The 14,804-nt window shown below is 62.9% G+C and overlaps 1 protein-coding gene across 1 annotated transcript in view; it reads right to left on the bottom strand.

The window, feature by feature from the left end:
* Positions 1–7,030: 7,030 nt before the first annotated feature.
* Positions 7,031–14,804, bottom strand: part of ARFGAP3 (ADP ribosylation factor GTPase activating protein 3) — a 41,008-nt gene continuing 33,234 nt past the window's right edge. The window contains exons 13-16 of the mRNA XM_045835087.1: positions 10,883–11,006; positions 9,623–9,713; positions 8,580–8,701; positions 7,031–8,045 (exon numbers count right to left, since the gene is read on the bottom strand). Coding sequence (XP_045691043.1) covers positions 8,028–8,045; positions 8,580–8,701; positions 9,623–9,713; positions 10,883–11,006 — 355 coding nt within the window. The 3' untranslated portion in view covers positions 7,031–8,027. The remainder of the gene's footprint in view (positions 8,046–8,579; positions 8,702–9,622; positions 9,714–10,882; positions 11,007–14,804) is intronic.

The following is a 14,804-nucleotide window of genomic DNA, read 5'->3' as shown; positions in this document are numbered from 1 at the left end:
CCACCGCGGGTCCATTCCCCGCCGCCCTGTCCCTCTCGCCAGCAGGCCCTCGTGAGCAAGACCGGGGTGGGCGTGGGGGTGGGGGTGGGGGGCGTGCTCGGGGATGTGGCGCTTTTGCAGAGCTGGGGTCCCCTAGGAACGTTTTTCTTTCCGTGTCAGAATGGGGAGTGTGGGGGGGGGCAGTTACCAGTCGTGCACCCGCCACCCCCTCTTCTGCGCGGGGCTCTCGGTGACAAACCCGACAAAGTCACCGAGCGTTTCTGCCTCACACGTGCGGGTAGAAAGGGGTCCTGGGGAGCGCAGCCTCACAGGGGACCCGATCACGCATTCCTCACTGAGCAGGTGGAGGTGGGGCGCCAGGCCCCGGGCACAGAACTGTTTCGGGAAAGGTCCGTCTCTGCCCTCAGCCAGGCGCGCCCTCCGCGTCTGCGCATCCAGGTGAGCGCACTTGGAAATGCGCCGAGCTGCCCCCTACACGCTCCAGCGGTCCCAGCTCAGAGACTTGCCGCCTTGCTCTCCCCGACCTCCCTGCAACCGTCCCGACGTCCCTCCTCACTTGCAAACGCGTGGGAGGAGCTGCAACGTACTCTCCTCCAGAAATATTTGACCGCTTGCTTCCCGGCAGTTGTGGCCAGTTTGGGCTCAAATAAACTTACAAGAGCTCTCTAAGGATTTGGATGTTTCTTACATCAACCTTGACCTACCGCTCGCTCCTCGAGAGGCCGAGCAGAGAGGTCTACAAGCTCCAACCTTGTCTTTGGGTCTGGGAGTCCTGCCGAGTGCGTGCCGCGATGCGTGGAGGGAACACCAGACAGTTTGCCCGGGGCTCTGTCCTGCTGCCCGGGGGGGCTGCCAGGCCGGGGCTGGGACAACACACGTGCATTGTCTCGCTGGCCTGGAGGCTGGAAGGGCAAGATCCAGGTGTTGGCAGGGCTGGTCCCTCCTGAGGCCTCTCTCCTGGGCTTGCAAGTGGCCCTCTCCCCCGCCCCCCGTGTCTTCCCTGAGGGTCCTGACGCCAGAATGCCAGGCCCACCTCCCCACCACATTGAAATCACTAACCCTGCACAGCCCCCCCCCCCCGCCAGATGCAATGCGCTCTGTGGTCCCCGAGGTGATTGTCTCACCCGATGAATCTGTGGTGGGCGGGGGGGTGGGGGGTGGGGGTGGGGGGCAAACTTCAGCCCCTAGGGGGCAGGTTCTCCCATGGTCTCAGCAACAGTGTAACCTAGTTTCTCTCCCCTCCCCACCCCCTAGAAAGAAGGCAAGGCTAAAGGGCATGCCGTGGTTTCACATTTCCTCTGCCTTGAGTTTCAGGATGTCAGTTGGGTGTGTGAACGAATCATTTCTGGCTTGTTCCAGAAAGAAAAAACCCTATGGTTAACCCAAAGATGGCGCGGTGGGTGCTATCTTTGAAAGCGAGCTCCGCCACTGTTACACAACCTGGCACAGCCGCGCAGTCACCGCGCTGCGGCCCGGGGAGGTCTGCGTCGCCCTCCTGAGTTGCTCCTTCCGGTTCCAGCTGCTCTGCAGCAGCGTCGCCCCCGTGGGTTTGCCGGCGCGGACCCCACAGACCCCTCTGCACACGCACCCCTCCCGCACGGACGCTGTTGGCACCCTCGTCCCGAGCTGTGGCCCTCACGCGCCTCCTCGCGCCCCCATCTCATGCCTGGCCAGACCGCCTTGAGCCATGCACTCCGGCTCTGAGTTCTGGGGATATAGTGCAACACCACAGTGACAAAGAAAATGCAAATTTAACGCAAGGAAGCACATCAGGCAAATGATATGAAAATCCAGCAGCCGAGGTGGACGGGCCAGGATGGTCCTCGTCATGTGCAGCCCTGGAGGACACGTCCACTGTCAAGGACAGGGGCGCGGTGCCCTCGGCTGTCCCCTGGATCCGTCTCTTGCTTCGGCGGTGTTTGGAGGGGACAAACTCAGGGGCGCCCCTCCTTCCAGCCCCCAGCCACCACCCTGCAGTCTCCTCCCACCACCTTCGGCACCATCTCAGCCGCCCTTGGCCTCCAGAAGGAGCCGACACTGTTTTTGAGACCAACTCCTTATTGCCGAGCAACCATGGGCTTCCAAACTCGTCAGAATTATCCCGCCGAGGTGGAGGCCCCGTCAGCCCCTGCTCACCCTGCCCCCCGTGCGTCACCTCCCACCCTACCTGCTCTCCGGGCTCTGGGGGCACGTGGGCCACCTTCTCCCCTGCTGGCCGAGGAGCAGCGCCGGGGCGAGGGGCCCTTCAGGATGCAAAACCAGCCCCGTGGCGGTTCCCTCTTCCAGGATGTGCAGAGGCCGCCGCCCCACGGTGAGCGGGGTGACGCTCAGGAGCCGCCACGGTCCCGGAGAAGAGCCTGGACCAGGCCCCTGGGACCCGCGGGCCCGGGGCTCTGGCTGAAGCTCTGCGACTTCCTGGGTGAGCTACTTCCTGCATGAGTGGGTGAGACTCACCAAGAAGATGACACCTCGCTCACCCCGGCGGGCTGCCCTCGGGGCCTGCGGTCGGGCCGGCGAGGGTCTCTTTGAAAGGCCCACCCTCCAGCCTGACCAGGAGCCTCTGGAGCCCAGAGGTGCGAGGGGTCCCTCCGCACCCCCTGGCATCTGGCTCCTGCCCGCGCCTCTCCCGGCAAGCGCTAGCCCATCCTCTTCACCGCCCTGCAGCCCTCTCCCAAGCCTGGGGCCAGAGGGACGCAATAAGGTTTTTGCAGCCCAAAGCAAACAAACAAACAAACAAACAAAGAAGAGAAAAAAGAACATGGGGAGATTTCTGTGAGTCATTATCAACCTTACATCGTGCACTTGTGAGATTTGTGTGAAGGCGGGTGGTGGCTCTTTTCTCTGTCAGTGCAAACCCCCGGAGGACCCCCTACCTAGGCCACGAGGGACCCGCCCGGGCCTGACATGGAGAACCCTGCGCCCTGGCCCTGGGAGCAGAGACCCGGTGGGTGGGGTCTCTGCTCGGTCTCTGCCTCGGGGCCTTGTGATGTCGCAAGAGGGTGTGCGGGACTGCGAGAGGGAGGGACTGTGGGAGAGGGGCTGTAAAGATGGGGCATGGGGCGGGCCCGGGCTGGGGTGCCCGGAGGCCAGGGTTTGAATCGGGCTCTGCCCTTCATTAGCTGCGCTGTCTCCAAGCCAGGTCTCCTCACCTGTGGGCTGCGGGAGGGGTTTTGCAGGGTGTAGGAGATACTTCTGCAACGCCCCTGACACAGAGCAGATGCTCGGGCAGTGAGCCACCTCCCTCAGGAGGGCACCTGCCATTCTGCTGCCCCAGCCCCTCCCCCTTCTCCCAGGGGCACCCACCTGTGTGGTTCCCCCAGGAGCACCGTTTTGTGTGTGTGTTTTAAAAAGATTTTATTTATTTATTTTTAGACAGAGAAAAAGGGAGAGAGAAAGAGAAGGAGAGAAACATCAATGTGTGGTTGCCTCTCACGTGCCCCCTCCTAGGGACCTGGCCCGCAACCCAGGCGTGTGCCCTGACTGGGAATCGAACCAGCGACCCTTTGGTTCATCACAGGCCAACATTCAATCCACTGAGCCCCAGCATCCAGGGCAGCAAGCAGCACCTGTTCTTACATCACTCTGCCCTCAGGTTGCTCATGATTGGTTGGGGGGTGGGGGACGAGGTGAGTGCTGAGTGGAGCATAGCCAATCATAGCCCTTTCCTGGGAGTTTATTCTAGCCCGCGGCCAGTGGGGCTGCTGTAGAGGGAGATGCTCTCGGCAGCCCTGCTCCTGCCTGGTGAGGACGGCAGTCTGCAGTGAGAGGGAATGGAGCCGGTGGGAGACACAGGAGGCCGTGCTGCTGGCCCCAGGGGTGCTGCTGCGGCTGTTCCCGAGGCCCCCACTGCACCCCTGTCCGCCTCCACTGCCCACGACCTCTACGGAGTCTCCCGCTCACTCCACCTGGAGGCCACCCTCGGCAAACTTCCTCCCCACCCCCATGAAACCAAACCAAAGCCATGATGAATATCGTCGCACGTTGACAGTGTACCAGAGACTGACGAGGTACCATGTTTCCACTTCGCTTTTCTTCCTCCTCTCCCCGCCACACACACAGCAGGCCCGCGCCTGAGCTCTCTTCTCCCCCCACACCACACCCAGGGGCCCCTCCTTCTTGGCGTCTGTGTCCATGAGAAGCAATTCAGTCGCATAGACCTGCTGAAGCAAATCCTAGAGACCTCCCAGGGGACCGCCCACGGTCCTGCAAACGGGTGCCTGGGTCCTCTGTTGCCCTGACTCCGGAGAAACTGGGGGCTCCACCCACGGAGTCCGTGCAGGGTTCCAGCAGCCGTTAGGACCCGGTGCCTGAGCAAACATGCGGCCTGCCCGGAGCCCAGCCCTGGCGCCTGTGTGGGCTGCAGGCACAGCCCCGCAGGAGGCCCACCTCCGCGCCTGTGGCGTGTGGTGCAGGCAGGGATGTGGCCTGCGGGTTGTTGGTCGGGGAGGGCAGAGGATGAGAGACGGGAACTGGGGCTCAGGGCTCAGAGGTCATGTCTGGGGCAGGTGGCACTGTGGGGACCGAGTCAGAAAAGCAGCCGTCTCCAGGGCGCAGGGCCCCACAGCTGGGGCCCCCCCCTGGGGCTGGACAGAGCACAACCGCGATCCCTCGGCGGGGTGGGGGGGTGGGCTGAGTCCCAGAGAGGAACTAGCGCAGAGGGAGGGCGAGAGGGTGGGAGGGAGGCCAGGCAGAGGGAGCTTGTTTGCAGGACAAGCCTGTGTGGCCGGAGGGACCACTCCTGGTGTCTGCTCCCTCCTCACCCCTGTCTCCATCCATTCGTCCATCCATCTGTCCACGCCAGGGCCCCGGCTGTCGTTCCTGCCACTGCGCCTTTGTTTGCGGGGAGACAAATGGCCTGGGCCAGCACACGAACAGGAACAGCAAACAGAGGAGCAGTGGGGACCAGGCAGGGAAGGGAGCAGGCACATGGGCCCTGGGAGCCAATCACAGGACAGAGCACGCACCGCGGCCTCTGAGCCCTGCGACCACAGGAGCGGAGCATTTGTCGGGGCGGGGAGGGAGGTCAGTGACCTCACGTCCCCGTGCAGAAGTACCTCCTGGGGCAGTGGGGAGGAGGTCCCAGTCACCCCGACTCCCAGCGGCAGGCCCAGACCTGATGCCAGGGTGCCTGAGTCCTCGTCTTGGCTCAGTCCCACCACCCTCCATGTGTCCTGGGAGGTTGTCGCTTGTCCGCCCAGCGTAGCAACCCCTTTCTTATGGCCACGGGCTCTTCGTGGGGGCGGGACCAGGTGTGGGCAGGGGAGGGCTGCCACGATGAAATGAGCGGGGAAGGGGGTGCTGGGACAGCTGCCTCAGACGAGGCGGGGTCTCAGGGGCACGGGGGGCGGGGCTCAGACGTGCCCCCACCTGGGGGAACACCCATGGGGAGATGCGGGCTCCAGCCCATGACTCCGGGGCGCTCCGCAGGATTGGCGGAGGGTCACACTTAAGGGCCAGGTTTTCCGGCAGAGCAGGCGCTGGCGGGGCCTGCGTGCGCCTCCTCGGGAGCCAGCCGGAGCGGGCGGGGCCCCGAGCCGCAGCCCAGGCCCTGGCACCGCAGGCCCTTCCGGCTGGTCCCCCAGCGCCCTGCGCAGCCCCGGTCTCCGCGTCGGGGTCCACCTCACGGGGCTCGCCCCTCTCCGAAGCAGCACCCCCCTGTCTCTACCCATACCTGCTCCGCTGTGTTCCTGACCGCTCCACCCGGCGACCAGAAGCGCCCCATGGCGAAGCAGACTGGTCCCGGTAAGGGCGAGTAAACGCCCCCCTGCCTCATCCGCCCCCTCCTTTGCTCCTCCGGGTCTTGGGCACCACCCCGGCTTTGGGCTGGCAAATCTCCGTGTTCTCTGCTGTGTGAGCATTCCCCCAGCTGAGTGTAAGACAAACCCCACGGCCTCAGGATACACGGGCCGGGAACACAGACTGAAGTCACGTTCTCTCTCACACATGCACACACGCGCACACACACATGAACACTCACAGATGCACGTGTGTGCTAGTTCGGGGGTGTGCGTGACGTGAGCCCCCAGCACCTGCCCCCAGCCGGGCAGACAGGCCCTGCGGGGTGAAGCGTTGAGATCAGAGCCCTTTCGGAAACACCTCTGTGGTGGCGGCTTTCCCTGCCTGGTGCGGCTCAGGGGACTGGGCACCAGCCTGCGAACCCAAAGGTCACCGGTTCAATTCCCAGTCAGGGCACACGCCTGGGGTGCGGGCCAGGTTCTCAGCTCGGGGCAACCAATTGATAGTATCTCTTGCACACAGATGTTTCTCTCCCTCTCCTTTCTAAAAATTAGAAAAATTAAAAGGGCGGCCCCGGAGCTGCATACGGAAAGCTCAGGAGAGGTGTCCCCGCCAGGGCTGGGGTGCGGCGGCCGCCGAGGCCCTCCCCTGGGAGGGAGTCCCGCGATGGGGAGAGCAGGGCACCCAGGGGTCCGAGGGAGTGGCCTTCGGCAGTCTGGCCCTGCCTCCCACCCCCGAAAAAAACGGGAACCTGACCTGTGCGCAGGACATTTTGCGGGGGGGCTTGGGGGGAGGACTGAGCCAGGCACTGCACCTGGGGCAGCGCTGCCAGCGTGAGCTCCTCGCCCACACGGCGGTGCGGCCTGCCCCCAAATCCACGTGCGGGGCCCTGACTCCCGTGGGACGGGGGGGCTTGGAGGCAGGGCGTCTGGGCAGTAACTCCAGTCGCACGAGACTGTAAGGGGGGGCGGGCCGAGGTCCCACAGGGCCCCGTGGCCCCTGGCTCTCTCCCAAGAAAGGCCACCCGAGGGAAGGGGGCGGCCTCCCCAGAGACCGTCGGAGGGCACTGTGCCCTCGGACTTCTGGCCTCCAGCTCAGCGGGGTCACACCCTCTGCTGCTGAAGCCCCCCGTCAGGGGTATCTTGCCATGGCAGCCCCCCCGCCCCGCTGCCACTGCGCCTCTCCGTTAGTGACCCAAACATGCAGGAAACGCAGATCCACGGGGAACCACGGCCTCGTTCGGACCTGCGTCACGGTCACAGCCCGAGGCCCCACTCACGAGAAAAGCTGGCGATGCGTCTGTGGCAGCTGTTTATTTAGAAGTCTACAGATTGGAGCTTTTAAGAAAGATTCACAAAATATTCCGTTGAAACCGCATTTCTGGTTCATCAAATTTCAAATACATTTTACTCCTCTGAACAATATATTCTAGAGCTGTCTAAAACACAGCCAGATTACGCTTCTTTATTTGTTTATACACATTCTGTTAATTTTTTAAAAACTAAGATTAAGATAAAAAAATACTGGCAGAACTACCCGATCACAACTACTGTTTCCTTGTGCACTGAAGGGTTTTCCGTGGGTCCCCGCAGCCCCCCCAAGTCCCGTGCACCCCGCCGGTCCCCAAACGCACGGGGGGCCTCGCCGAAGGCCAGCGTTCGTGGCCACGCAGAAGCTCAGGTCGGTGGTGGCGCTCCCCGGAGATTATTTCTGAGTGGACAGGGCACACACAGGAGACCATTTACAAGGGGACAGGCACCTTTAAGCATCATTTTGAAACCCCCTCCGTGGGTGGAAAGGTAAAGGCAGCAATACATCCCGTCGGACACTGGTCAGTTCTGGTCTTTCGTTTTTATCCTTTGCTCCGCTTTTAATGAAATGTGTGTTGTGGGTTGTGTTCCCCCAGGCCTGCCTGGTGTCAGCTGACTCCGGGGGCCCCCGGCCTGCAGGCCGTGCACTCAGAGACCCCCACAAAGGCTCCCTGTCCTTGGAGAGGTAGGAGGGGCCTGTGTCTCCCGGCCCCCCACTGTTGGAACTAAGGATTCCAAGAAAACACGGCAAGGACACGCATGGACACACCAGAGGGAGGGCGTGTGCAGGAAGGAACACGGAACGGAAATGACAGTAAAGCTTCTACGACATCAAGAGGACCGCCACACGTCAGCGAAGGACAGAGGCCCCGTGAGAAGGCAGCAAAACGATCCGCAAAACTGGCCGGTCTTCGCTGCGGTCCGCGTGCTGGCCGCGGGCTCTCCGGAGAGGGGAGCCTCCACCACGCGCAGGGCGTCAGGTTACGAGCCGTAGCGGTCCTGAGGGGAGACAGCCCGGGGCAGAGTCACAGACCCTGTGCGGGGCCCCTTGGCCCCGCCGCTCGGCTGCAGCTGCCCGGGGCGGGGCGGGGGGGGGGACTGTACAGGGCGGGGGCTGGGGCGGGGGGCACGGTAGTGCAGGCCAGGGGCTCAGCCCCGGGAGGGGGGCAAGTGTGTGCGACCAGGGGCGGGAACTCTGGGGGCCAACCCTGCAGGGGTCCCCGGAGCGGAGCGCCAGAAGAGCCCGGCTGGGGCCCGAGTCCTCAGCCACAGGAGGGGACAGAGAAAGGGGCGGGCTGTAAAATGGGGACAACCGTCTACAGATCAGGGATGTCACCTACTCGGAAGGACTGCTGGGGGCTCGGCTCCCCCAGGGACATGAAGGAGCTCTGTAGCCAGAAACCACGCCACCAGCGCCGTGGTCCAGGCTGCACTGCTGCGACATGCGTGACACACACACACTCTTTCCGGCCCTCGGGCCGGCGGGAACGCGAACCCACCGCCACAGTGAGATCGTGCTCGCACTGCGCTCACCTGAATCGAAGTCATGACGCCGTTGGCAAAGACGGACAGCTTCCCGGCCACGGACCGCACTCCCTGCTTCAGCTGCGCCATGTCGGGCGCGGTGGGCAGCACGCTCGTGAGGCTGTAGCTCCCTGCACACAGAGCGGACGCTGGCTTGTCGCTCCGCCCTGGCAGCATGGCCGGGGCCAGGCGCTCGGGGACTCCAGATCTCACAGCCCCGCCCCTGCGCCCCCAGCAGCACACGCGGCCCAGGGAGGGGACCGGCAGTGGGGTCAGGACGCGGGGTCCGGCACCAGCCCCACCGTCCTGCGGGCACGGCCAGCTGCACGCCCCCCCGGGGCAGATGTGGCTCGGGGTCTGCAGACCGCCGCGGGGTCATTGCTGGCACGGCCACCGTCCAAGCCGTGTGCCTCTGGAGAGGTTCCTACCCTCTCTGGACGCCTATTTCCTCCTCCAGGTGCTTGGCCCAAGACCCGACGAGGGGGTCTCAGGGAAGAGCGGACGGACACCTGTGCTTTCTGTGTGCGCAGCATCCCTTCCCCTCCCTGTGGGGTGGCCCCCCCCTCGACCCTGCCCGAAGGGATGGGCCCGGGAGGGGCCCGGGAGGACCTACTACGTGCCAGACCCCGAGGGGCCCTTTCTGAGCAGGACTCCGTTTCAGCCTCCGTGCACCCACTTTCCAGAGGGGCCTGAGGCTGAAAGCGACGTGCAATGTCCAAGGTCTCCGGGTTAGGGAGTGGTCAGCGTGACGCCCCCCCACCCCGGGTCAGGCACCGCGTTCCCACTGTGCCGGGAACACTCGTCTGTGACACTGTGTCAGGAAGGTGGCTTGTCAGGCAGCCCGGGGGAGGCTGCTTAATCGCAGGCGTGGCCCCCGCACGGGCAAAGCCCGGAAGAGCAGCTCGGGCTCTGCCCGCCTGCGGAGGAGACGAGGGCCTCGGACCGGACCGGGGTTGCTGCGACGGCCCCGGGCAAGCGCGGAGTCCGCTGCGGAGCAAGCGCGTCCCCCCACGGACACAGCGCAGACCAACCCCCGGGGCCGCCCGGCCTACCTGCCGCCTGCTTCCTCTGCTCGTCGAACAGGTCGGCCGAACTTATGGCCGAGCTCCCGGAAAGCCGCTCCAGCCGCGCCCGGGTTTCGTACTGGACGAGACGGGAGAAGCGAACGTCAGGCTCCAGCCACCACGAGCGGCTCACAGAGAGCACCGCGGCGACCGGCCATTCCCGTGTGTCCCGCGGGCTCGCTCACGCCCCCGACAGCTGCCGGAGGCCGCCCCACGGCAGGGCCGGCGGGAGGCAGGCGGGTCAACAACCCCCACCGGGGCCCGAGGTCAGTGTGAGGGGACACGCAGGGTGACACAAGCCACCTCCGGGGGGGCCGCTCCAGGAAGCCCCCCCACACCCACTCTGTGTTCCGTGACTGAGCTCCAGTGCGGTCAGCTTCAAAGCAAGGCAGACTTCAGGGGTTGGGGAAAAGCCTAGCGACACTCCGTGCATTTTTAAAAAAAGACTTTATGTATTTATTTTTAGAGAACTGGGAAGGGACAGGGAAAGAGAAAGAGAAACACTGACTGGCTGCTTCCCGTGTGCGCCCTGCCCGGGGACCGAACCTGCCACCCAGGCGTGTCCCTTGACAGGGAATCGAACCACCGCCGCCCGACCGAGTCACGCCGGTCGGGGCTCGCTCCGAACCCTCTGAAATGCGGTGAACGTTCCACTGCCCCCAAGTCTAATCAGCACGCCTCAGCAAAGATGTCTCTGGATGGGCCGGGAAGCCTGGCTGCGCACCAGAACTGCAGGAGCTCCGGCGAGCGCACGGGCGCCTCGGGCCGGGGAGGGAGCCTGCCCCCCACTCCCACCCAGGGTCTCCTCTCAGCGGGACTCCGCCAGGACGGCGCACTGCCGTCTCCGAGGAGCGACGCGGCCATCCGAAGTAAATACATCCACCCTCCAAAATACACCTACACACGTCACTTAACCACGCTTAGGAATTATTGCATCACAGCTGTGTCAAAGTCGCCGTGGGTTTATTAAAAAGATATCGAATGGATAGTGAAAAGATATTGAAAAGAGGTTGACGGCTACTCAGAACACCGAGGACGGGGGAAGAGACGCAGAGGAGACAGTCCCCGCCCTCCGGCCACTCCCCCAGCCGGGGCAGCGAGGTGCGGTGGGGGGTCAGGAAGCCCCGGGTGTGGGTCCTCCTCCTGCTCCCGGGGTCAGGGGCCTCCCGCCCACGCGGCGCCCACCGCCTGTTCCCATGGCCCCCGGGCCCCGCTCCGGGGACCCGTGCGGAACTCTCCGACACTCACCTCAGCTTGGGCCTGTCTCCCAAAGTACATATCTGATGAAATGGCTTTGACGTTGCCAAACTTCTTCTGGGCCTCATCTGTGTTTTCAACCGGCTCGTAGTCCGGCTTGCGGCGAGTAGTAGGTCTGCAATCGGAAACAGCCAAGACAGGAGCGACATCAGCCAGCTGGCGGAGGGGGAGCTTCCACCGCCACCCTGCTACGGCGGAGCACTGACTCTGACACCCCCCAGGGGAGGGTGCCTCCGTGGGAGCCCAGGCGGCCGGCAGGGGCGCCCAGCGCACCGCTGGGGCCCAACGGCCAAGCCCGTGCACGTTAAGGAAGGTGGAAGAGATGGGCTTCCTTGCCCACGTCACCCCCCCCCCCAACGCGGCACCGCGCGGCGCCCAGAGAGGCCCGCCTGGGGGCGAGGGGGAGGGCGGTGAGTGGGTGCCTGGTTTCCCCAGGTACCCACTGTGTGGGACGTGGCGGAGGGCTGGGAACTCATCAAGGGCACATGGTCCTACTAAGCTCCTTGCAGACTCCACGAAGGGGCCGCCCACAGGCTGCCAGGACACTCCCTCCGGAGCTCCCAACTGGCCCACGGGGGCCGTCCAGCGCTCTGCGAGCTCCCCCACGCAGCCCCCCCGCCCCAGCCAGCTCCCTGCACGTGCAGACAGCCAGCCCAGTGCTGCGCGGCTGGGAGAGAGATCACGGCACGAGCACTTGCGGCACCGCCCGAGGAGACACACGGGAGGCTCCCGGCACCCGGCCGGCGTGGCGGGGCCGAGAGAAGGCGCACCGTCTTCAGGATTCACCCGGAAGGGGGCAGGGAGCGTGCGGGGGGCGTCCACAGAGGAAGTCTGAGACAGCCCCGGGAGCCCGGCGGGGTCACGCCGAAGGGGCCGTCCCCGGACAGGACTCCGGGAATGAGAGAGATCAAGGGACGGTGACACCAGGAGGGGAACACAGTCCCTTTCCAGTGACCGGCCCCAGGGAGCCGCCTGACAAGGAATTCAAAATCCTCGTTGCAAGGAAGCTCAGCCACTACAAGAATGCAGAGAGACAACTCAACAAAACCTGGAATTAATACACACATAGACAGAGAAGTGCAAGAGAGACAGAAATCACAAAGCAGGACCAAAAAAACCACAACCCCCGCCCCTGGGCTGAAGAACACAGCGAGAACCGCAGCAGAGAGCACCCACAGCAGATGTATCCAGGCGGAAGGAAGACCCTGTGAACCCAAAGGTAGCTTGTGTAAAACTGCCTCGTCGGAAAGGAAGGGAAGAACGAGAGTGGAGAAGCCAAGTGAATCCCGGGACACCACTGAGCAGACGACCGCTACGACGGAGAAGAGGAGGGAGGAAGGACGGAGCGCGGGTCTAAAGACCCGACGGCAGGACGCTTCCCCAGCCCGGACAGAGGAGGACACCCAGGCAGACGGAGCTCCTGGATCTCCAAACAGGTTCAATCCAAGGACACGGTATAATAAAACTGTCAAAAGTCACAAAGAGAACTTTGAGAGCAGCGAGAGCGAAGGGGCGTGCCGGGAACTCCGGGACGGCTGCCAGCGGCTTCTCGGCAGGGCCTCGCGGGCGGGGAGGAGAGCCGCCAAATCATCGGCCGTCTCAGGAGAACGCTAAGGGGAGTCCTTTAAGCCTAAAGGAAGGGCTGCTCATTAGTAATGTGAAATACACGAAGTGTAAAACTCACCGGTAAAGTCACACGCAGAATACCATAATGGTGGTGTGTAAATCGCTTAACTGTAGCATAAAGGTTAAAAGAAAAAAAATGGTAGAAATAACTATAGCAACAACAGTGTGTTAGAGGATAGGCTGTCAGCGAATGCGCAATATAAAAAGATGCAAACTGGGACATCAAAAACATAAAACGCGGGTGGGGTGAGTGGAAGGCAGAGTTTGTGTCCGTAATCTAAGTGAGGTGGTCACCGGCCTAGAGCGTGCTGCTGCAACCACGTGTGACGCCAGCCTCGGGGCATGCAGACACGGAACCTACAGCAGGTACGGGAAAGACGAGGAGAAAGGGACGGAATCACAAGGACAGCGAGAGAGCAAGGCGTAAGAAAACTGCAAAGTGAGTAGAAAATAAAGAGATGGCAATAGTAATCTTACCAATCAATAGTAACTTTAAATGTAAATGGATTAAATTCTTCAGTCAAAAGACAGAGTGGCTGAATGGATAAAACAAACAAACAAACAAACAAAACAAGCCTGGTGGGTGTGGCTCAGGTGGTTGGAATGTGTCCCAAAAACCAAAGGTAGTGGGTTTGATTCCCGTCAGGGCTCGGCCTGGGCCTGGGTTGTGGGTGTGGTCCCGGCTGTGGTGCCTCTCCCTCCCCCTCCCCTCCCCTCCCCCTCCCTCCCTCCCCCTCCCCTCCCCCTCCCCTCCCCCTCCACAATCCAAGAGCACGCCCCCAGGTGAGGACTGAGCAAACACAGGACACACCCACTGCTGCCCGGAGAGACTCCTTGAGCTTTGAGGACACGCGCAGGCTGGAAGGAAGGAGACGGAAAAAGACACTCCATGTGAGTGGAAACCAGAGGGGCGCAGGGCAGCCGTATTTATCTAAGACAAAACAGACTTTAAGCCAAAAACTGTAACAAGAGACAAAGGTCGTCCAATAAGGATAAAGGGCAAATTCATCAGGAGAAGACAGCAGTGGTAAACGCCCACGCGCCCTCTGCGGGAGCTCCCGAGGGCGCCGAGCAAAGTCTGGGGGGTCTGCAGGGAGACGCAGGGAGACGCAGGGAGACGAAGACAGCGCTGCAGTGGCAATGACCCCCACGCCCCACTCCCAGCCCGCACACACTGCCCGGACGGAAAGCCGGTGCGGGGCGCTGGGCCCGAGCCGCACACCAGACCGGACGGACCGACAGATGCGTGGAGGACAGTCCGTGCCAAGGCAGCAGCACACGCGTCCCGGGCGCGCACACACAGGGAGCGATCTCCAGGATAGGCCACGTGCTAGGGCCCAGAACACGTTTAAGTCGTGTGTTAGGTCCGAACGAACTTAAGAAGACCGAAATCACGTTAAGTATCTTTTCCAACCACAGTATATAAAAGTAGAAATGAACAACAGGGGGAAAACTGGAAAACTCACAAATCTGTAGAGAAATTAACACATTCCCCAGCAACCACAGGGCCAAAGGAGACATTTTAAAAATGTCTTGAAACCAACGAAAACGGAAACATAACACGCCCAAACTTCCGGGATGTGGCAAAAGCAGTTCTGAGAAGAAGGGTCACAGCCCACACACACGCAGAAGGGTGCCCCACGCCCTGGTCACCTGGCACGTGCAAGCCCACGCCACAAGGGGCGCCCCCAGGCCTGGCGCGGCGGTGGCGGCCGCCGTCAAAAAAAAAAAGGCAGAGCTGAGTGCCGCGGGGCCCGGGAGGGACGGAGCCCCGCACCCTGCTGCTGGGGCGTGCACTGGGACGGCCGCTGGGGAACCCGTCTGACGGGCCCTGAAAAACCAGAAAATATCCCAGGGCGAGGGGCCCCGCTTCTGGGTGTATGTTTAGAGGGGACGCAGTCAGTGTGCTGGAGAGACGCTGCCGTCCCCCGCTCGCTGGAGCACGACTCACGACGGCCAGGGCGCGGAGACGCCCGAGTGTCTGTCCGCAGGGGCAGGGTAGGGCAGACGGGTCCTCGCGTGCACCCGCACGCTCACAACACACACGCGCACGCACGCGCACGCACGCGCACAGTGGGTGCTGTTTGGTCGTAAAAAATAACCCGGCCCCTTGTGACAATGTGGGTGCACTGGAGGACGCTGTGTTCAGCTACATGAGCCAGAGAAAGACAGACACCACGTGGCGCATCTCTAAGTAGGACCCAGCACCTTTTAAAAATCAGACTTGTGGAAAACCGAGCGGAGCGGCGGCGGGGGTCGGGACGACGGGCAGACGTCGGTCTGAGGC

The sequence above is a fragment of the Phyllostomus hastatus genome, unplaced genomic scaffold (assembly GCF_019186645.2).
Source record: "Phyllostomus hastatus isolate PE091 unplaced genomic scaffold, TTU_PhHast_1.1 phas_contig_198, whole genome shotgun sequence".
Lineage (NCBI taxonomy): Eukaryota > Metazoa > Chordata > Mammalia > Chiroptera > Phyllostomidae > Phyllostomus > Phyllostomus hastatus.
The sequence above is the reverse complement of the archived record's forward strand: the minus strand, read 5'-3'. Positions and strand labels throughout refer to the sequence as shown.